This window comes from Misgurnus anguillicaudatus, chromosome 18, assembly GCF_027580225.2.
Source record: "Misgurnus anguillicaudatus chromosome 18, ASM2758022v2, whole genome shotgun sequence".
In the NCBI taxonomy this organism is placed as follows: domain Eukaryota; kingdom Metazoa; phylum Chordata; class Actinopteri; order Cypriniformes; family Cobitidae; genus Misgurnus; species Misgurnus anguillicaudatus.
The window spans coordinates 23141744-23164635 of NC_073354.2; the positions used below are offsets into that span (position 1 = coordinate 23141744).

The 22892-nt window shown below is 37.9% G+C and overlaps 1 protein-coding gene across 9 annotated transcripts in view; it reads left to right on the forward strand.

The window, feature by feature from the left end:
* Positions 1 to 22892, forward strand: part of nhsl1b (NHS-like 1b) — a 108009-nt gene that overhangs the window by 73271 nt on the left and 11846 nt on the right. For 6 of the 9 annotated variants that reach the window (XM_055187224.2, XM_073856108.1, XM_055187225.2 and 3 more), the window contains exons 2-5: positions 15537 to 15689; positions 17637 to 17764; positions 20416 to 20587; positions 22548 to 22679. In XM_055187224.2, the coding sequence (XP_055043199.2) occupies positions 15537 to 15689; positions 17637 to 17764; positions 20416 to 20587; positions 22548 to 22679 (585 nt within the window). Of the gene's footprint in view, positions 1 to 12909; positions 13105 to 15536; positions 15690 to 17636; positions 17765 to 20415; positions 20588 to 22547; positions 22680 to 22892 lie in introns of those variants that run through there. The other 3 variants (XM_055187233.2, XM_073856109.1, XM_055187235.2) reach the window with 3 other exon arrangements.

The following is a 22892-nucleotide window of genomic DNA, read 5'->3' on the forward strand; positions in this document are numbered from 1 at the left end:
TGGGGACCATTTTAAACAATAAACTGACACAAAGACATTAATTAGTATCATTCGACATACAACAACATCGGAACAGTCCTCTTTCTCCACACTTGTAAATACTGGGGCGTAGTATCGATACGTCATCCGTGACCTCTTGACGTGATGACGTATTATGTGAGGTCGCACTGGCGCATCACAAGACCGGAGATAGATGAGAAGTTGTGGTTCAAAAGTGCATATTTTTTATTTTTCTGGTCAAAAATGACAATCGTTTCGCTAAATAAGACCCTTATGCCTTGTTTGGGATTGTTTAGAGTCCTTTGAAGCTGTAATTTTTAACTGCATTAAAACTGTAAAGTGTTGGGGTCCTTTTAAAGTCCATTAAAATGAGAAAAATCCTGGAATGTTTTTCTCAAAAAACATAATTTCTTCTCGACTGAACAAAGAAAGACATCAACATTTTGGATGACATGGTGGTGAGTGAATTATCTGGATTTTTATTTTTTAAGAAAATGGACTAATACTTTAAAAACCTATTGTTACAGTTAAATGTTTTGTACACCTAACATTAACTGTCTGACAGACAGGCCCCGGACGTAATGTACACAATATGTAGGTTTAATATTGTATCCAAACATTGTGTGTTGTATACCCATAAACGTGATGATGAAAGGACCTTTCAGGGTACCACCCCAGGGACAGAAAATGTACAGTTTTTTCTGACAGTGTACAGTGTCAGTTGAATTATAGGTCATCCTTAATAGGAGGGCTTCGATTCAGGTCTGGCAGGCGTCACATGTATTGATCAGTTCTTTAAAGTCTATTGTCTACAGCAGCGATGATATTAGAGGAAAGGTCAGAAGGGGTTAAATGCTGAGACAAGCTACTCTCCCAAGACATGAGAGACAATTGAATTATTATTAAGTAAATTACTCTGGGTCAGGTTGTGTATGAGAGGTAAGCCATTACGGTCATAGAAAAACCTCTGCACATTCACATTCACTGATTCATCAGCTTTGCTGTTGACATCTCAAGGTTTCTATTGCATTGGCGTAACAATGAATCAGATTTTTTTTTCTTCACCTTGCTTTCCATTTAGATCAAAGCCTGCTTAGGATGCTGTGAACAGTCTATCCACTTGAATGTTGAAAGGGGTTACACACACACCACAGAGTAAAGATTCTGACACATCAGGTGTTTGTGATCTGGATGTGAACAGGTGAATTAACAGCAGTTGATTTGGTTTTAGCTCGGCTTTATGTCTCATTAACTCTGATAAATCGGTCTGCCAGATGACCAACAGACAGCAGGTATTCAAGAGCTCACATGATATCTTATGTACTGTATATAGTATACAGAAGCAATCCGCCATGACTCCTCTGAGACTTGTTATAAAATACAAGAGGAACGGAGACGATGTGAATAAGGGGATTTAAAAGACAGAAGGCTGTGAGAGCCGGAAAGATGCGGACAGTAGACTGGATATTATGGATTTATTGCCCTTTCAGTTTTCAAAAATCTATTGGATTATTGGTACTAAAGTAACCTCCACTTAAGTGTTGCTTGTTCATTGCAGCTGATAGATTTGTCTGATCATTTTAAAGGGGACATTTCGCAAGACTTTTTTAAGATGTCAAAAAAATCTTTGGTGTCTCCAGAGTCTGTATGTGAAGTTTTAGCTCAAAATATCATATAGATAATTTATTATAGCATGTTTAAATTGTCACTTTGTAGGTGTGTGCAAAAATGTGCCATTTTGGGTGTGTTTTTTAACATGCAAATGAGTTGATCTCTGCACTAAATTGCAGTGCCATGGTTGGATAGTGCAGATTAAGGGGTGGCATTATCCCCTTCTGACATCACCTGGGGAGCCAAATTTTAATTACCTATTTTTTCCACATGCTTGTGGAGAATGGTTTACCAAAACTAAGTTACTAAGTTAATCTTATTCACATATTCTAGGTTGATAAAAGCACTAGGGACCCAATTTTAGCACTTAAAGGAATAGTCCATTTTCTTAAAAAAAATCCAGATAATTTATTCACCACCATGTCATCCAGAATGTTGATGTCTTTCTTTGTTCGGTCGAGAAGAAATTGTGTTTTTTGGGGAAGACATTGCAGGATTTTCTCATTTTAATGGACTTTAATAGACACCAACAATTAACACTTAACTCAACACTAACAGTTTTTTTCAACGGATTTTCAAAAGACTATAAACAATCCCAAACGCATTCACGCCGACCAATCACAGATCTTGCGGTCCGCGTCGTTTCGACGTGTAGTTACATTTTTGAGGAGGTGCACGTCAGGTACTGCGAAGGCTACGGCGACAGGGTTCGCGTCTATGCGTATGTTACGGCGTACCTATAACGCGCACCTAACGCAAAAGTATAAATTGGCCTTAAGTGTTTACAAGTGTCGAGAAAGAGGACCTTTCCTAGGTTGTTGTATGTCAACTGATACTAATTAATGTCTTTGTGTCAGTTTATTGTTTACAATGGTCCGCAAATGTGCGTTTTCTATATGTAACACGTGACCTCCCTACGTCACTACGCATTTACGTTAGGTCGCGCTGGACCGGACCTAGATGAAAAGTTGTGGCTTAAAAGAGCATATTTTTTATTTTTCTTGTCAAAAATGACAATCGTTTCGCTAGATAAGACCCTTATGCCTCGTTTGGGATGTTTATAGTCCTTTGAAACTCCGTTGAAAAAAACTGTTAAGTGTTGAGTTAAGTATTAAATGTTGGTGTCTATTAAAGTCCATTAAAATGAGAAAAATCCTGCAATGTTTTCCTCAAAAAACATAAATTTCTTCTCAACTGAACAAAGAAAGACATCAACATTTTGGATGACATGGTGGTGAGTAAATTATCTGGATTTTTCTTTTATGAAAATGGAATATTTCTTTAAACATGGAAAAAGTCAGATTTATAGAGTATGTCCCCTTTAACATATAAGCTGCTGTATTGAAAAGTTACTCATAACTTACAAGTTGAGCTGCCAATGATCACCAAACATTCAGTTTGACAAATATCTGTGTTAATGACTTGAACCACTAGATGGCGCTGATCATACAGAGTTTCACAGAAATAAGGAAGGCGGGGTCCTCTTAACATACAGTATTTACTCCTCCTGAAAAAAGCCCATCACACGAACAAATGAAACAAATGTGTAAACTTTTCCTTACTAATATCAGCTCTCTTAATTTTAATAATCAAAAGTATGGAAAATTTTATAATAATTTAAGCTATTTTGATTACATGCACTATGTGGCAAAACATTACACACATGGCAGATGTTTTTATCTAAAGTAAATTCAATTTAAACTTTTTTTCATTATATGTTTTTCATGAAAATGAAACCCATGCCATTTGCTCTTTAAATTAATGTTATACTAACTGAGCTACAGGAACACTTTAAAGGGTTAGTTCAGCCCAAAATGATTATCTTTTTTATTATTATTACCATTATAAAGTTTGAAACAGTCAGGACATTTTCTAATATAACTTTAATTTTGTTTGTCTAAAAAAGATAATGAAGAGGTGTGTAAACTTACGAGCAGAATTGTAAACTACAGCCATCATGGAAATGAATATGAATCAGCTTCAATGAGAGATTTTAATGTTCATAGTTTTGCTTAGATATAACATACAGTACACACAGATGTATATTTCCAACAGCATTTCACTGCTTTTAATGTACTTTATCATTAAAGTGAAATACATTCGTCCTGTCAAGGTTAATCCACTGGGGCTTTAAAAATTCAATATTTGATCAGTGAATTACCCAGAATCCTCTGGGAGTCCTCAAAAGCAGAGGCATGTTATCAAAGCATTTTTAAGATCTGTTAGAAATGAACTCTTTGTCTTCCCATTCCTGGTACTTAATCATATTGAAAGGGCACAGGGATACAGGAGAGATGGGAGGTGGGATATTTAAGTGCTTTTTAAAAGAGCCCCACTTCCATCTTTCCCTGCATAATTCAGAGAGGTTCATAGGATGCGATTATCCAGGCCCTTTGCACACACCTGCTCCAGAAAGCCCTTGTACACAACCTCTCACCCTTGAGCATGCACTTCTTGGGTCTCTTGTCACTTAACTAAATCAATCTTTTTTAAATCTAGTAGTCTTCAGAGTTGTCTATTTGAATATTTTATCCACGTGACAGACATGAATTGTGAGGCTAAATGGTCGTCTTGTGTGTGTCGTTCTGTAGCGCTCAGTATAATGAGGAGTGATTGGGGAGCGCTGTGTGTATGAATATGAGATGATGGTCTGCAGCATTGGCATGGCAGTGCTCATATTATCTTGCCTATTAAAAGCCTGTTCATTTCCATTTCATTAGGCATAATGCATGCATCTCAAAAGTATTGTTATCTCCCTGTTTCTCTTTACATAAATGTAGATATGTGTTTGTAATGAGGTGTATATGTACAGAGTCACAGAAGTCTCATGTTATTGACGCAGGGAGTGTCCACTTGGTACTTCCTGGCATCATCACACCCTGTCTCCACAGCAACAGTGATTCCATCTCCTCCCTAAGGAGGAAACCTCTGAGGACTGCTGAGTGATGCTGTAAATCTCTCACATGGTTGTAGATGGCTTTGACTATTTTATTTCAGATTTCTGAAATTTAATGAGTAGTCATATACAGTGTCCTGTAAGAGGTCTGTTGTTTTCCAGGATTTTATGGCTGCTTATGGATTTGTTGGATATAGCTTTATATTTGCATTTATGTATTTTGCAGATATATTTGCTAAAATGGTCATCCAAGCTATTTTGTGTTCCTGTGAATTTGAGCCCATAGCTTGAAATCACCAACCCAAGCTTCACTATTTGAGCTTAATTATACATTTTCCATTGAGCACTTCTTTCCATCTACAATCACAAATATGGATCAGTTTCCTCCATTGGAATCAGCCCTATTTACCCCTGTCCCCAGCAATCTTCCCCATGATGATTATAAGCTCAATGGAAAATCCAGACGGATGCTGACAGACGCTGGTTATTATCTTCTAATCAGACCTAGACACTGTTGATCACAGATTGACGCCCCCCCCCCTCGATATGGTCGGGACACTTTTGATTGGCCAGTAAACAATTGACAGAGGGCAAGTGGGACACATATTTTTTTGCAAACTAAGCTTTTCATTCACCAGTCCTTTTGCTTTTGTTTATAAAGGCTTGAGTTTCTGTACGCTAGTACACCCTCCATTAATATGATGTACCTTATTACTGTGGCTTTCAAAGTGACTAAAACTAAAAGCTGTTATCATATTTGAGAGGCACTGAGCACTGTAGAATGTATTTACTCAAAATGCATTAATACAATTTTGTTTATTATAATATTGTTTGAGAAAGCTGTTGGCTGATTGTGGTTTATTATGTTATGCGATATGTCAATTTGTCCCTTGTCTATAATTTGTCCATATATCTTAAAGGAGAACCACTTCAACTGTATTGAATTCAATGAGCTGCATTATGGCGCTTTTTCATTGCACAGTACCCCACGGTTTGGGTCGGGTCAGCTTACTTTGGAGGCTTTTCCACTGTGTGCAGTACGCAGTACCCGGTACTTTGTTTAGTACCACCTCGATTGGGGTTTCAAGCGAGCTGAGCTGATACCATAACACTGTAGATCACTGATTGGTCTGAGAGAATCGTCACTACCAGCGTCATTGCTATAATGTAAAAGATTAGCTTTACCTTCGTGCTATCCTGCTATGGAAGGTATTTTTGGACTTTTTTTAATTAATTAATTAAATTATAAAATAATTAATTAAATTATAAAATAAAAAATAAAATCGCAAAATATGTCCCAAATTTGAAAATGAAATGCTAAAATAAAAATTAAAACGTTATATTAAATTATTTCGTTTTCATTTTTAACGTGATGAAGCATCATTCCGGCCAAATTGAAAAATTAAATCAAATTGATGATTTGACATTTCATTTTCAATATAATCTTGAGTCAAGACTGACAATATTAAAATAAAAAGGCAAGCTTGAAAAGGAATCTGTAAATACATTTTTAATTTTGTCCCTATTATTGCTTGGGCATGAATAAAAAGCCTTTAAAAAAATGTATTTACAGATTCCTTTTCACGCACATTTCACCGTGACAGCGCCACCCGGCACTCGTGGGCCAGTACAATCAACACAGTAGCCTATCTGTACAGATATGAAGCTAAGATTCATCCAAACAGTCGCTAAGTTTGGCTAAATGGGTCTAAAAGTCGCTAGATGTAGCAATAAGGTCGCTAAGTTGGCAAGCAACACAGTCACTGAGTTGGCAACACTGCTTCAGCCAATCCCCCTTTTTTAAGCAAGTAAGCCCCACCCACTGATTAACATTGAATTTGCATACAAGTTGAAAATAAAAATGAACACGAAAATTAAAACGAAAAAGAAAACCAGAACATAAAATTAAAACTGAACTTTACATTTTAATTTTGTCCCTATTGCTTGGGCATGCATAAAAAGCCTTTTAAAAATGTATTTACAGATTCCTTTTCAAGCCTGCCTCTTTATTTTAATATTGTCAGTCTTGACTCAAGACTAGATTGAAAATGAAATGTCAAATCATCAACTCAACTTCATCTTTCAATCTGGCCGGAATGACGCTTCATCACGTCAAAAATGAAAATGAAATAATTAAATATAATTTTTTAATTTTTATTTTAGCATTTCATTTTCAAATTTGGGACATATTTTGCCATTTTATTTTTTATTTTATAATTTAATTAATTAATTGAAAAAAGTCCAAAAATACCTTCTGCACTGTGCTTTGCTGTAAGTCCCAAACTCCCTTTTAGCGATGAAAAACATCCACAGGTTGATAATCAGGAACACCATACCAGTTTTTTTCCAGACTTGCAGTTTGTGGCGGCACATTCGCAACACACACGTCCGCATATATGCTTAACTGCAACTTAAACACTCTTTGCATTCAATGTGTTTCAGTCAAAGACTTATGTTTAATTACACGTAGTTGGATTTGCTGGTGAAATCCATATACAGGATAACTCAAAACTTGGTGTATCCATGTCTGATGTGTCCTGAGATACTTAACGTGTGTATGCGCACTTGTTTCCATGCATTCTCCTTCATCTGATTGGCTGTGTGCATTGGGGAAATGAAGAGCTTTGTGTTCCTTGTCAGGTCATTGCAGTGGAACATGCACAGCTGATGAGGTACCTTGAGACCAGAGCTCAAACTAAAGGTTTTCTTCAGTATTTTTAATAATTCCCCTTAGACAGCTGCTGTACATGGAGCTGAAAAACAGATGTACAAACGTAGCATTATATAAAAGTGTGTATGAGTGAATGATACCCTTTATATCTGAAAAAGAGGGCCACAAATCTCTTTAACACCCTAAATCTCCCCACAATTAAGAGACAAAACAGACAGAATTACAACTCTCACCATGTCTACCTTGTATATGTGTTAGAGGAATGCAGCAACAACTACCCGCCCATGGTGTCTTGCATAAAAGACAACATGCTGCCTATTGCACGCCTGTTTGTGTTGAGAAAACCCTCTGTCTTGGTCTTATTTATAGCCAGCTTGGGTTGTTCCCATTTAATTAAACAAGAATGCAGTAACTAGCTAATGTTTAGGGTCCATCACTGTTTATATATTTAATGAAAAAATATTGATAAACACTGATGGAAATCTAATTTAAATTAACCTCAATAAATGTTTGCTATATAATATATATTACAAGGTTTATTTATTTGATCAACTTAAATGTAAAGACTCGAGCGAGACTTAAGGAATGCATGAAGATTTATGCTTGGGTGAGAGAATTAGTCATGCACTTTGCCCTCATTGGGTTTCCGTGAAAACATGCGAGGGCTTTTCTGCAGGACTTGTTCATTTCAATTATTGATCTGAAACGATTCGTACGGATCTGTAATTTTAAAGAAGCGGACTCCTCTTCCCTTTGAATTCAGTTTTTTGCATCTCTTTAATGGTCTGGTCATCTGTGTTCACCACATATCTGTGACTTTGTGAAGGACTCAACTTTAAAAGTCACTCATAATCCTCATCTCTGTCTGGTTTTCCTCTCTTCTTTATCTGATGGTGACGTCAACAACAAGTTCTCCTATAGGGTTGTAGTATGTTGTATTCACCTCTTAGACTTTCTCATTGGTGATACAATGGCGGGCAATGGCTTCGCTCCGAGGCCCAGCCCTATTATTCGACACAAAGCCTGACCTTTTCTACACACACTTACGCAGACACGCTACGACCAGACATTGCTCAAGTCTCCTTTCAGGACGCAGCACAATACAACACAACTCTTGCATGGGTGGACGCAGCCTCTTCACAGAGGATTGCTGTAGTTTGTATGATGTTTTCTGCCCTCCTGGCAGCCCGTTCCTCTTTTAACAAGCCTTATCTGCAAATCAAACTAAATGCTAATAAGCCCGGGCTTTATTTCAAACACTTTAACCCTGCAGCCGTTTATGGCCCTTCTTTTAAACCCAGGCAGGGGATGTTTGTTTTTATGTAGATTTCTTTTGTGTCATGTGTGGTAGGAGACTCTTGATAAGTATTTTACAGCTACTGGATCTCATAGAAAGGGATTGAGCGATTTGTTATGGGTAAACGCAAAGTGTTTTGGGTTTAAACCAAAGCTGAATGTGTGTGAGCATCTATCTGTGCCACCTTCACTAAGGCAGAGTTAAGGATATGAGAGGCACTTTAATTTAAAAAATGGGATTAAGCAAATTTAAACCAGTCCTAAATCTTAAGACCTTAAAAACGAATTTGTGCATATTTTACGATTTGGCCAGTTTGTATGAATTGGTATGAAGTGATTCATATAAAAACATACAATTATTAGAAAACCCCTTTCCTAACCCCATTTTCACAGGGCAAAAGCAAATCACACAAAAGCATACGAATGTGGTCATACAAATTGTTTTGAATTGGCCACCCCCTAAAATACGTACTTATTGCCATTTAAATTTTTCCATATATCCACAATACTTCATCTCCATCTTGTTTGCGCACTTTTTCTTTAAGATGTAGCAACACTAAATATTTGATTGTCTTTTTGAAAGGCTTTATTGGCATGATCTGTGGATAAAATATGGTTTTATCATAACCTTTTGTCATAACACTTACAGTGACAGCTGTGTTTAGGTTTAGTTTGTGAGAGTTGACCTCAGTTCACTGAATAAACATACTTTGAACAGGTTCAGTGCTGGCTGGAGGTCCCTCGCTCCTACGTCTCTCTCTCTCTCTCTGTCTCTGTCTCTCTCTCTCTCCCTGTGTGTGTCTATTCCTTTTATACTATAGGATAAAACAGGCAAGTGCTTTTAAGGTCAGTCCAGCAGAGCCACGGGAAGAAAGAGAGGATCAGATAAATAAGGATTATTTTAATAGGAATCTGAAGCTATGACAAGAGTGAATGAGAAATAAAAAAGATGATTTAAAATAAAATGCTTTCTGTTTGTATAGAAAATTGCCTTGTTTGTATTCCAATATTCCCATAGTAAATGTACGCTATTTAGATGAAAAGAGAACAATATCTTCAAAGGGCAAGAAATTAATTTAAATAAAAAACTTTTTCCAAATTTAAGTGCTATATTTCACTTCTATCAACCTAGATATTATGAAAAAGATCAACCAAGTAACTTTGTTTTTGTAAACTACTTACTGCGTATTTACTGGGTATGCATGTGAAAAAATAGGTAATTGAAATTTGGCTCCCCTTGTGATGTCAAAAGGGGACCTTATAATAATAATACCACCTCTTACGCCGGATTTCCACCAACTGCGGAGCGGCTGCAGATTGGCTCCGCTTTGTTATGGCTCGGCACTCCGCCGTCCGCCAATACCCACCAGTTCCGTATTTGTTGCAGAGCGGCTGCGTGCTAAAGTGACGAGGATCCATGGTGATTGTGTGATATCTAGTTCTGTCTCCGCCCATTATGACGTTAAATTATGACGTTTTGCTGGACCAGCCCAGATCTCGCGAATTCAGGTATGATCACGCGATATAGTCATGGCTCCGCCCTGCGGAGGTATCCGGCAAAAATAGAAGCTCTGCGTATTTGTTCTGGAGGGCAGTGGATGGCTGGAGCTGTGACGGATTCGGAACGCAATCAGTGGAAATACACACATTGACTTGAATGGAAACCGATTGACTCCGCAGTCGTTCCGCAGTTGGTGGAAATCCGGGGTTAATCTTCACTATCCAACCATGGCACTGCGTAGTGCAGAGAGAGGGAGAGAAAGAGAAATTGACAGCACAAATAAGTTTCAATTTCAACAAACCACCATCATGACGATCAGTGTTTGCAATTCATCAGCTCATTTGCATTTTAAAGGACACACCCAAAAATGGCACATTTTTGCTCCCACCTAAGTGTCAATTTTAACATGCTATAATAAATTATCTATATATTGTATTTTGAGCTTAAACTTCACATATGTACTTTGGGGACACCAAAGATTTATTTGACGTCTTAAAAAAGTCTAATGAAATGTCTCATTTAAGGTAAATTGTAATTTACTTGATAAACATTAGGTGTGTATTAAGTATAAATGTATCTGTTTGTTTAAAAAACAAATACATAAAATTAGGCATGAGCTACAGTGTAAATTAAATGTGTATGTGTGCATGCGTGCATGTGAAAAGACAAGGATGTGAAAACCATTTTTTCACACAGAACGTGGGTGAATGTGTGTATATCTGTTGGATAAAGAGAGCCCAGATTAAGTGTGAAAACTGAAGAGAGAACGCCCAGAAACCACATATCAGCGTCAGCGCTCTGATTGGATGTTTGTTAAAATCACTTTTGAATCTAATGAATATGTTTTTGACACTAATGAGAACATGCCTCATGTCTGAGTTGTATTTGCAAATGACATGCGAGTTAGTTGCTCTCATTGTCATAAATACAATTAAATAAATAAAAAAAATCTAACCCAGTGATATGACACGCTCTGCATGCATGAATACACACACTGAGTGATCATGTTTGAAATGGCTGTAATCCTGCAGTGACAGACAGAGATGTTGAGCTGTCTATAGTGTCAGAACTCAACAATGGCGTGTTAATTACTGCAGTCCACACCAGCATGAATAATCCTAATACTGTACACGTGCCAGGCGGCATGAAGAGCACGCACACAGGAAAACAGACATCCTGTAATACGCACACGGAGGAACAGGGTGTCTGTGTTTTACTCAGTAAACAGCCTCACTGTTTGGATTTGGCAGTGAGTACAAACGTCTGGCACAGGCGGCATACACTTTCTCATCACAGATACACTTGTTACACATAGACACGGTGTTAAAAACGTATTCACATCAAATGTACTAACCACGTAAGTAAAACCCAGAAAAAGTTGATATATGTGAGGTGATTTGGGATATTCTTGGGGGAGGGTAATTTTGCAAACCCATTCAGGTCCAAATTCACCCACCCATCACCCCCCCAACTTCCATTCAAATCTCACTGCACTGCCCTCAGAAAAGAAACAGGGTTGTGTGTGTGCGTGCATACGCATGTAGACAAAAGGCAGATTTTGTGTGTGTGTGTGTGTGATCTATATTCCAGTGTTCTAGATTCAGTGGCTGTGAGCTAACACAGCAAGTCGGCTTATCAGTGGGAGTCCCGCTCCTTCTGTCGTCCAGTCAAGACCAAGATGGATACACACATGTGTGATCCAAGTATAAACACATGGGCATATAAACAGGTCTGGCATCAACAGAACCAAAAACCAAAGAAAAAAATGTGGTCCTCAGAGGCTCCTTTATAGTTGATAAATCTCAACTCTTAAATATCAACTCTTTTTAGATGCTTTTTTAGGGTCTTATCTATCTAAACGATTGTCATTTTTGGCTAGAAAATAAAAATATGCACTTTTAAACCACAACTTATCGTCTTCCTCCGGTCTTGTGATGCGCCAGCGCGACCTCACGCAATACGTCATCACGTCAAAAGGTCACTGATGACGTATACGAAACTCCGCCCCAGTGTTTACAAGTGTGGAGAAAGAGGACCGTTCCGACGTTGTTGTATGTGGAATGATACTAATTAATGTATTTGTGTCAGTTTATTGTTTAAAATGGTCTGCAAATGTGCGTTTCATATATGTAACACTTGACTTTTTGGCTTCATTACGGAATTATGTGAGGTCGCGCTGGCTCGTCACACGAGCGGAGGAAGATGAGAAGTTAAGGTTTAAAAGTGCATTTTTTTTTCTTGCCAACAATGACAATTGTTTTGCTAGATAAGACCCTTATGCCTCGATTGGGATCATTTAGAGTCCTTTGAAACTCCGTTGAAACTGCAATTTTAAACTGCATTAAAACTGTTAAGTATTGGGGTCCATCAAAGTCCACCAAAACGAGAAAAATCCTGGAATGTTTTCTTCAAAAAACATAATTTCTTCTCGACTGAACAAAGAAAGACATCAACAGTTTGGATGACAGTGAGTAAATTATCTGGATTTTTTTAAAGAAAATGGTCTAATCCTTTAAAACACTGTTGAGATATCTACTAAACCTCAAGGAGACATGAAATCACTGTGACCTTATTCCAGCAAAAGTATCCTATAGCTCTCCATTTGATCTCATTGCTGACTAAGAGAAACAATTACGATATTGGGGAGATCTTATTGATCTTTATTTCCTGTGGGATTCCAGGTGTATTTGAGTAGAGGCAATGTCAGATACTTTGGAGCAAAACATAGGGACAAGTATATGATAGAGATAGAGAACGATAGAAGGAAAAGCTCCTTGGTAACCGAATCCGGGATGAACAGAGGGGCATATACACCACCCCTCCCTCCGAGCCCCAGGGAGTAAGTGTGTGTGTAAGAGAGGTGGGGGTGTTTCCCAGGGTTGGGCTGAGGGTGTGTGTGTGTGTAATGTGTAGGAGGGGTTTATTGTGGCCGATAAGCATTGATCAAATAGGGAGAGGCACATACGCTGGCGGGATTGTCTACACACCGCTTGTCCAGGACTTTTGTACGCTGGAAGGCCAAAACGATATTACTGGATCCACCTGCTACACATACACACAGGACAGGAGTGATAATGGTGTTCATCGGGACTTCACTCAAGTCTATTGTAAAATACTTTAAACGGAAGGGTAAGACACTTGCTGTGTTTCTTCAAGTCTTGTTTGATTATTTGATATTGTGGGTCAGGTTTATTATAAAAGAGGTTATACTTTGGTTGAATTAAATGTCTTTGATTAATGGTAACCAGTTAGTTCTTTGCTTATCAGGAGTGTAAGTTTAAAGTCTAGATTCAAACCGATTTATTAAAGCAATAGTTGAGTCATTTCCTGTTAACAACTTGATGCCGCATGTGACTGCCACAGAATGACTCTGTCAATCTCATCTGTGCTTATCTCTCTTTTTATATTCGCTCTGATTTCAAATATTAACCCGAATCCACAGTTTCTGTCAGAGACCTTTAAATTTTATTGATTGTGTGCAATTTTAGACTTGAACCCAGGTGGTTGTGCATTGCATTGCATTTCATATACATATGCAGAGCACATTAAACAAATTGTGCTTTAATTGTCATAGATAGATGATCATTGATCTTCTGAGCTGAGATACATGCACCTGTTGGATAGTTTGTGCAGCAGGTACAAGCAGGGTCCAGAGGGATTATGGGAGTTTTGAATAGGCTGATTTGGAGTGCTGAGCTCAGGCTGATATGGACCTTGAAATCTGGCACAATGCAATTTTTGTGCCTGGTTCTTGTTCCCCTCACTCCCCAAAAAAGACCTTTTTATATACAATCTCAGGTTTAATGGGCTAAGGACAAAGCTGTTTGAGAGTGTGTGTGTGTATTGCCCATTCTACAATCATCTGATATTTATTTTCGACACTTCAAAGGGGCTCCTGCGCTTTTATCTCTCCCCCTGAATACCAAGGTTGTTTAAACCGGTTTGTGTATCTGGTGTTGTCGTTTCGCAAATGGTCCAGTTAAATGCACAAATGTGTTTGAGAGTGAGTGTGTGTTTTTTTGGGTGGGGTGGTCCATCTGGGCCTTTACATTATTTAGGTCAAATGTGGAATAGATCTGAAAGAAAAACACTCTTATTGGTAGCTATAATCAAATTAAAAAAAGCTTATCAAATTAATTTGGGTGAAAAACACCCTTTGACTTAAAATATTCAAAATAAAAGTATTTAAAAGTATAATGGTGCAGTAATGAAATGTTGTTCTGTCAAACTCAAAAAGAGATGTTCCTTAAAAAAAAAATCGATAAAGTTTAATAAGCAAATATGAGGGGTGGGTCCGGGAACTGTGAACTCGAATCATGGGCGTACCAATTCTGTTTACGTAACTTGTTACGTGACACAATCAATTGTTAACAGTAGATTATCGAGCTATTTATATGTTACCGCACTGATGATGACACAACCACGTAACAGATACTAACCTGAGGCGGAATATATTTTCGACTGTGGCAGCTTTCCATGTCTGTGATTCTGTGGTTATTTAAAATAAATACGATACAAAGTGCCTTTGAACCTTAGGAGCTTGATGTTCAGTGATCAGAATTAACAAATGAACATTTGTAACATATTTCACTACAGTAGCCCACTGCATCCTCCTTTTGATCTATCTAATGTTTGCACATTCACAGTTAAAGCCTTTGAAGAGTAAGTGTCCCCTTTGAAGCCCAGCACTGATTTGTACAACAATTAGTTCAAAGTGTTGTGGTTAACTAAGAGAAAAGCCTACAGATGGAAGAACATAAACCGAAATCGAAATGATCTTCTAACTTCTGGAAAGAATTGTTAACCTGAATCTCTACACAGAAGCTCTTGATATGCGGTCGTAGATCGGTATGTGTGAGTCAGTCACTTAACTCATTATAGTGCCTCATGAATACGCACAATGACCTCCCATGGGCTTCACTTGTCGGTCTGGCGACTCTGGCATGATGGGCCATCACGTTTTAATGGCCCGATGCCACCTGTGGACACATAGCTCCTCGCACCTGTGAGAAAACCCCCACCTTAACTTTCTCTTAACTCTCGTTTCACGGCCAACCTGTTGTTTGTGTTTGTTTGCTGTCGGGACAGCTGATTGTTGGACCCACAGGGGTCTTTCCTTAAAAATTCTCTGTCGGTGAGGACCATCATTGCCCATTTCCACCTCTGTTGCTGGCGTGTTAGATAGATCAGTCCTCCTGTTTGTTTTGAGTCACCTTCTGTTGCCACATTTTTATGGGCTGTTTAGTTGATAGATTGTGCAGAAGACTCGACTGGGGTTTAGCTTGAAATTCAATGATGTTGTTTCATATATAATAACATTGTGACCATTAAAAACAGGAAAATTTTAAAATACAGAATGCAGGGTAGTTTTGCAGGCTTCCAAAGATGTACATCAGTGTACATACTATCTGTAAAAAAATTAAATAGGACTGTTTTTGTGAAAAAAAAAAAAATTCCTGTATCCCAACATGGGTAAAAATTTCTGCTTTCAATTCCACCTTAAATATTTATGATGACCTACACATCATTTTTAAATGTATACTGTATGTGTTTCTTTTTAGCTGTGTCTAATTTGGATGAAGAGAAAAAGTGGACCGTGCACTACACTGCTCCATGGCATCAGCAGGAAAACATCTTTCTGCCGGGCACCAGACCCGCCTGTGTGGAAGACCTGCACCGCCAGGCCAAAGTTAACCTGAAAACAGCCCTCAGAGGTAAGATGATGATGCACATCATCACCAGATTCAACCTCACACCTGAGCGGTACTGATGCAGTGACATCAGCGGCGTTGCTATAGAAACAAAAACACTAAGCAGCAGGTGAACGCATCCCATGATGTCACTCCCTGTTTTAGTTTCTTACTGGACACCTGTAAAACATCCAGTGGCCAGTTTAGCAGATCAACGTTCACTTAGCAGGTTCAGGCCTGAAGTCAGTTAATGAAAGTTAAATGTAACCTGAGCTGTAGAGACCGATCTAGCGGGGCAGGTGGCCGGTGTGATGCCTGATTATTTATGCAGGCACAGGTGAGTAGGTCATATTACTATAATAGACACTCAGTAGAAGTGAGGAAGACAAAGAGTGCTGTGTGTGGTGAGAAAAAGTGATGTAGAGGATATTTCTGTCCTATCAAATGAATTAAAGGTTGTATGTTGAAAGAACAGAGGTGTGACTTTAGAATTGTTTATTAAATTGGCTATCATGTCCATTGGTTGCCGTCAACAGGCTTTAGATGGACACAAATCATGAGTTCTAGTTGATAAAATTTACTTTTTGTTTAGTATTAAAGTGTTTTAATGTGCATAGACGGTAACACTTAAAGGGACTGTAAGTAGGATTTTAAGTGTTTTATTAATCAAAATCAATGTCTTTATTTATAAATATGTCCTCATTTGTGTCAAATGACCTTTGCCAATGATCTGACTTTTCTTTGTAAGCTTAGAATTTCTTCTCTTTACTTACATTGAACAGGTAAGTCCAAGGAGGCTTCCATGTCATTCCGCGGTATTGATAAACTATTATAGCAGAGAGGGACAAAAAACACTAACCTACCAACGCGTTTCCACAACGCGTTTTCATTCAGAACACGTGAAACAGCTGAAACAAACAAGGAGATCAGTGAGTACATAACGGCTACCGTAGTTGCAACACGCATTTGGAAAAGCGAGGCACTAGAGAGCACTATTCGTTTAAATGCAAAATTCAATTTCACCACTAGATGGGGTAAATCCTACTTACTGTTTCTTTAAGTTGATTTCCCTAAAAATGTAAATACTGATGCCCAGTGCAGCAACATCGGCTCAATCAATAACATGAGTTTGGGGTGAGAATATCTAATTGACTGACCAATAGCAGATACCAGAGGTTTGAACGACGTTACACACTTTACATTTTATGCATTTTATTAATTACCACAGTATAGACACATAATATCAAATTCAGGAAATAAGGGAAGACATGCATCAGATGAGCATGCGTTTGTGAACAGGGACAGACCGTTTAATTCGGATGTCTGAAGGGACTTTGGGACGTGGTCCAGTGGGGGGGCTGCCATCTGCAACAGTTAGCGCAGAAAGCCAGCATGATACAGTGTGCTGGCTGTCACACACAGATATACACAGAGCAGAACGTAAGATTTCTGTCTAATCTTTTACAGTTTGCTCGCATCTATTTATTAGTATTTTTAAGGCTAGGGTTTTGTGAAAATTAAATAAAATTGTACTTAATGTTTATTTGTTAAAACAAAAGACATCTCCCATTTCCATTCCTTTGTTCCTGTAGTTCATTTGTGAGAGCATTGTGTTACCAGCGCAAAGGTTGAACATAGGTCCATGAACACATACTGATATATATATATATATATATATATATATATATATATATATAAATTTAGCTTGAATGCGCTGTAAGTCACCTCGGATAAAAGCATCTGCCAAATGTATAAATGTGAAAAAATAATACATGTCTTTCCATGTGCATCCTAAAATGAATTGTTCTCTGTAAGTCCACTAGAGGGAGCCAAATAAAAACAATCTGCTGTTGAATCAAGTTCTGAAATAAATCCTGTGGTATTGACATTAATATGTTTATGTCTTGTGTGAGTTGACTATTTGTATTAACAGACATGTGCTGACCTGTTTGCTCTTTTTGGTTCATGCAGAATGTGATAAACTGAGGAAAGATGGCTTCCGCAGTTCACAGTACTACTCACAGGGTCCAACTTTTTCCAGACGCACTGAATCCCAAAATGAGGACGAGGACAATGAAGCAGATGATGCTGATAGAAAGGTATTTAATTTTAACTGTATTTCAAAAGTATTGAAGACTTTATACTATATATAAAATACTATAGTCTGTATACTATATAAGACTATATTGGATATGTAGCTTACATTTTACATTTAGGGCGTTCAGATGGAAAACACTTTAAGTGCATCTGACATGTTTTCTTGTAAAGGAGCTTTTTTATATTTAGGGTTAAAATTTTTACTTTAATGGCTATAAAAGGATATTAGTCAGTAATTGAAATGCCTTATTTTCAAATTTCACTTTAGTCATTTAATTGGTATTAAGCAAATAACAAAATGTCTTTTTGCTGCAAAACCTTGCATGCCAGCTTTTATTGCCAAAACCTCCACTTCTAAAAATCCAGACATAGTAAACAGTTGCGAAATCCCAAAAGGTGCTATAAACATTGCAAATGATGAAAGGTCCAACTTACATGGTATACAAGTTTGAATGTTTGAAGTCTTGCGTGCTGTCAGTCATCCGATTCATCTTTGGTGCACTTAGAGGACTTTGCTGAAAAATCTAAGGATTTTGCCAACAAACTGGCATTTCTGAATGTCCTGACTCTGAGGCTGGGAGTAGTACACATCTTTTCTACAGTAAATTAAAAATGTCTTTCATAAAACTTGACTTCACTTGGTGTAAATAGCATTTTTTGTTTTCTGAAAAACAGAATAGATTTATAATATAACCCATTTCAGTTATTGATGACATTATTCATGTTATTGATAATACCACAAAAAATACCTTCTTTCAGTATCAACCCAAAAAATTTGTTTATGATACTGTGACAACTGAATGTGTAGCACTTTATGGGATCTGGCTACCCTCTGCTGGATAGACTGACTGCCTGCAGCTGGGTATCACAATCTGCCATGTGCTCACATCCCACATGTGCCTCTGTGGGGATCCTGCCTCCGTTCCCCAGCATCTCTGTTGGCATCATTAATGTTGTCAGCCATGTGTGGCCCCATTATGAGAGCCGGGCCCAGGGAGACTAAAACTCGATTGCTTAGAAAGATCTGTTAGAAAACAGTGCTTGTAGTATTTACGGCAATATTCAATTTACAAAGCTGAGCTTTGAAGAGAGGTTTGAGAGTATTTCTAAAGGCATTGGTTTGGTTTATAATATGCCGCCTTACCCTTGCCCTCCTTCTCCGTCGTTTTCTGCTTTTATCTGTCCTCATTACACTGCATTCAGGGGTCCTGGATGGGTCAGTCTCTTTTAAAGCAACGGTTCGGGGGTCCCATTGTTATCCCTCTACTCCTAACCCACCCTTAAGGATCCCATGCCCTTTTAACCTTCTTCACAACACTAGACCTGTTTTCCCAGCTCACTGTCACACACCAGAATGAGGTTAGCTGAGGCTAAGTGTTGCTACAATCCTTCCACGCCGATTTAGCTTCTCCTGTCATCCAGAGTTTGCTGGATAATTTTCAGATTTCCCTCAGTGTTCCTGTCATTTTAATGATGCACTGGCTTGGAAGAGGTTTTCATTGTGTTGTTCATTTTGGAAAAAAACTAGTGACATGTGCTGCATTTCTTTTTTCTAAAACATGTGAAATTCGTGTTTACATGCACTTTATTGAGGCCATTTTTAAAATATCATGTATAAATGCGTTAGTAGGGCTGGGTATCGATTCAGATATTTCAGATCGATTTGATTTATATTCACAAGCTAACAAATCGTTTCGATTCTCGATTCAATTTTCGATTCCGGTTCTCGGGTAGGTTTTTATACTCGATTCTCGATTCAACTCAATGAATATAGATTTAATGCAAATACTATATTAATAAAAAAGAACAGTGAACAGCAGTTTACAAGTGGGCAATTAATAAAAAGAAATTAAAAAGACACAACACTATCTTCGTCTTGCTTGTGAAATCTAAAATGCTTCCATACTTCTGACTTTTTATGTGAAGGTGGCATCAACGTCGATGAAGCACCTAAAACTGCCATTTTAAGCACTGAATGAATGAAGAGTGAAGAAGACTAGTAATTAGATTAACGTTAATCTTACGTTTAATGTTAAATAAATATGAAAGAAAAAAATTGATTCTGCTCGACCACATTTAAAAAAACATTTAAATCGATTTTTTTGCCCAGCCCTATGCGTTAGTCTGACTGAAATCATAAATTTTTCATCATACAAACCCCATCTACTGCTGTCTGAGGTCTTGTTTTTAGTTATTTTAGTGACCTGGATGGACAATATGGTATTGCAGCGAATCAGTCTGCTTGTTTTGGAGGCTGGGGGCGCAGGTGTCAGATTGAAACTTCAGATGGTCCACTTGGATCTCTGTTTCGAATGTCATTCAGATCTCAAAATCACAATGCATGAACAGATTTTTAATGCCTCACTGGCTTCCCGCTCTTTTTCTCCGTCTCTCACTGGATTTATGTGTGTGTAGGGTTTTATGGGCTGTTTGTGTGGTTTAATGGTTAGTTACCCGTGAAACAGCTCTCTGTATGTGGCTAGAGCTCAGGTCAGGCACCATAAACACCCTTTAGCTAAAAAGAAATGCAGGATATAGGAGCTTTTTTGCAAATCTAACTAAATAATAACTCCAAAATCTCACTTTACTGCAACTAAGTTTGTCAGGTTTGTCCACCATTACCATTAAAATCACCTTATTGTCCAATTTTTAGTCCACAGCATCTTCAGGAGAGGAAGAAAAGGGCGAAATGAGTTCAGCACAGGTGGAGGGAGTTGATGGGCAAACGCCATGTACCAAAGCCGCACACCTGCCGACTCCAGAGGAGAAGATGAGGCAGCAGGCCCAGGCCGTTCCCACAGATATTGTCCCCATCAATGTCACAGGTAAGAAACATATAGCATATAGTATGACTAAAGTTCATGTGCAGGGTCTGCGAAATGTTTTTCATCCTTGTAACACCTATGAGCTCATATATGTGCATCACTGCTACACTGTGTCCTAATAAGCCACGACACTGTTTCCAGATTGTTTTTTTCCAATTAAGAGGAGGTTGCATAATAAACACCAGCCACAACATAAGTGTACAGCAATGCGGAGTAGGATTTTGGACCAATGTGAAGAAAAGAAAATGTAATCATTTTTAAAAGCAGAAATTTTTGTGACAGTAATTTCAAAATATTAAAAACTGAATATTTGTTTTATGTAATTTCCTTATAACATAATCCAAATGCTTCACGTTTGAGTGCTGCTTGCATGATTGAAAAAATATCTAACATGAATGTTTCTATAAATTAACATTTCTGTAATTTCTGTATTTTTTCACTCTGTCCTTTTTTCTCTGCAAGATTTATCGTTTTGAGCGTTCATGCACCAGTGCATCTCTATGAAGTACACACATACAACCACAGGCACCTTCCCAAAAAAGCAGTCTCTCCTGCTACACATAACTATCCTGTGTTTCTCAGACAGAATAATCTCTGTATGTCCAATCCCTTTAAGAAACACTGAACTTCACCATGACTCTGGAAGGAGAAGCTATATTTGATTTAAAAGCACGCACACACATATAAACTCCCCACATTAATTCAGTCTGTCAGTTCTGTGACTTAGTCAGACATGCCAGCGTGCTGTATCTTAGTCAACAGCGCACAATCTCTAGAGCTCCGTCCCTCTGGCACTGTTACAGCACATCTTACAGCAATTTTAAAGTGCTTTTATAGACAAAATACTGTTTCTAATCTTATATTTTCAACCATGCTCCTTTTTAATATACTCGTAACTTTCTATTCTTCTCCCTAAACTTTATAAACTTTAATAAGTGTGCACTGCAAAAAGATCATTTTCTTTATCTGTATTTTTATATTTTTAAGAGTAAAAAGGATATTATTAAATTGAATTGTAATACGTCACAAACTAATGCTATTCTTACTATTGTCCTAAGCAAATTTATGATTATAAGTAAATCTACGTTGTTTTAAAGCTGTTTCGATTTATGGACAAGCTAGACTTAAAGGGACATTCCACGTTTTTTGAAAATATGCTCATTTTCCAGCTCCTCTAGAGTTAAACATTTGATTCTTACCGTTTTGAAATCCATTCAGCTGATCTCCAGGTCTGGCACTAGCACTTTTAGCATAGCTTAGCATAATCCATTGAATCTGATTAAACCATTAGCATTGTGCTAAAAAATAACCAAAGAGTTTCAATATTTTTCCTATTTAAAACTTGACTCTTCTGTAGTTACATCGTGTACTAAGACCAACAGAAAATTAAAAGCTGCGATTTTCTAGGCTGAAATGGCTAGAAACTATACTCTCAAACTGCCATGTTACATCAGCAAAGTCCTTGATTATTATGCCAAAATAAGAGTATAGTCCTAACCATATCTGCCTAGAAAATCACAACTTTTAATTTTCTGTCGGTCTTAGTACACGATGTCACTACAGAAGAGTCAAGTTTTAAATAGGAAAAATATTGAAACTCTTTATTTTTTAGCGCGATGCTAATGGTCTCATCAGATTCAATGGATTGTGCTAAGCTATGCTAAAAGTGCTAGCGCCAGACCCCGAGATCAGCTGAATGGATTTCAAAACGGTAAGAATCAAATGTTTGACTCTAGGGAAGCTGGAAGATGAGCATGTTTTCAAAAAAAGTGGAGTGTCCCTTTAAAATACAGATAAAGAAAATGATTTTTCTGTCTGGTTTTCTCGTTATTAGTTTGTTCAGAATGTGTGTGGCTCTGCATGGAGATTGTACTGACACAGTATACAGTATGTGTGTGTTTGCTATGCATGTATGTTACTAACTGGCCCTTTTGCCTGTCTGTCGTCAACTTGTCTCCAGGAGAGACATTTGACAGGCAGGCCAGCATCCGCCGCTCCCTAAAAAACACTGACACTCTGACCCAGCGGTCCAAGAAGGTTAAGCGGAGAAAGACTATATCAGGGGTGCCTGACAGCGTCCAACTGGAACTAGGTATGGTATGGCTTTGCCAGCTGTTTCTGCTGCTGCTCCTGCCTCACCTGCGTCCATCTAGACCGCTGAGTTCATGTAGTACTGTAGTTGTAGTTACCATGAACATCTAATGCTGTTATCTCTCATTCCAACCTTTAAAGTCTTGGAATCTCAATCATCTAAAATCATTAACTGCCATTCATTTCAGTTTAAGTTCCCATCTATTCTCGTATC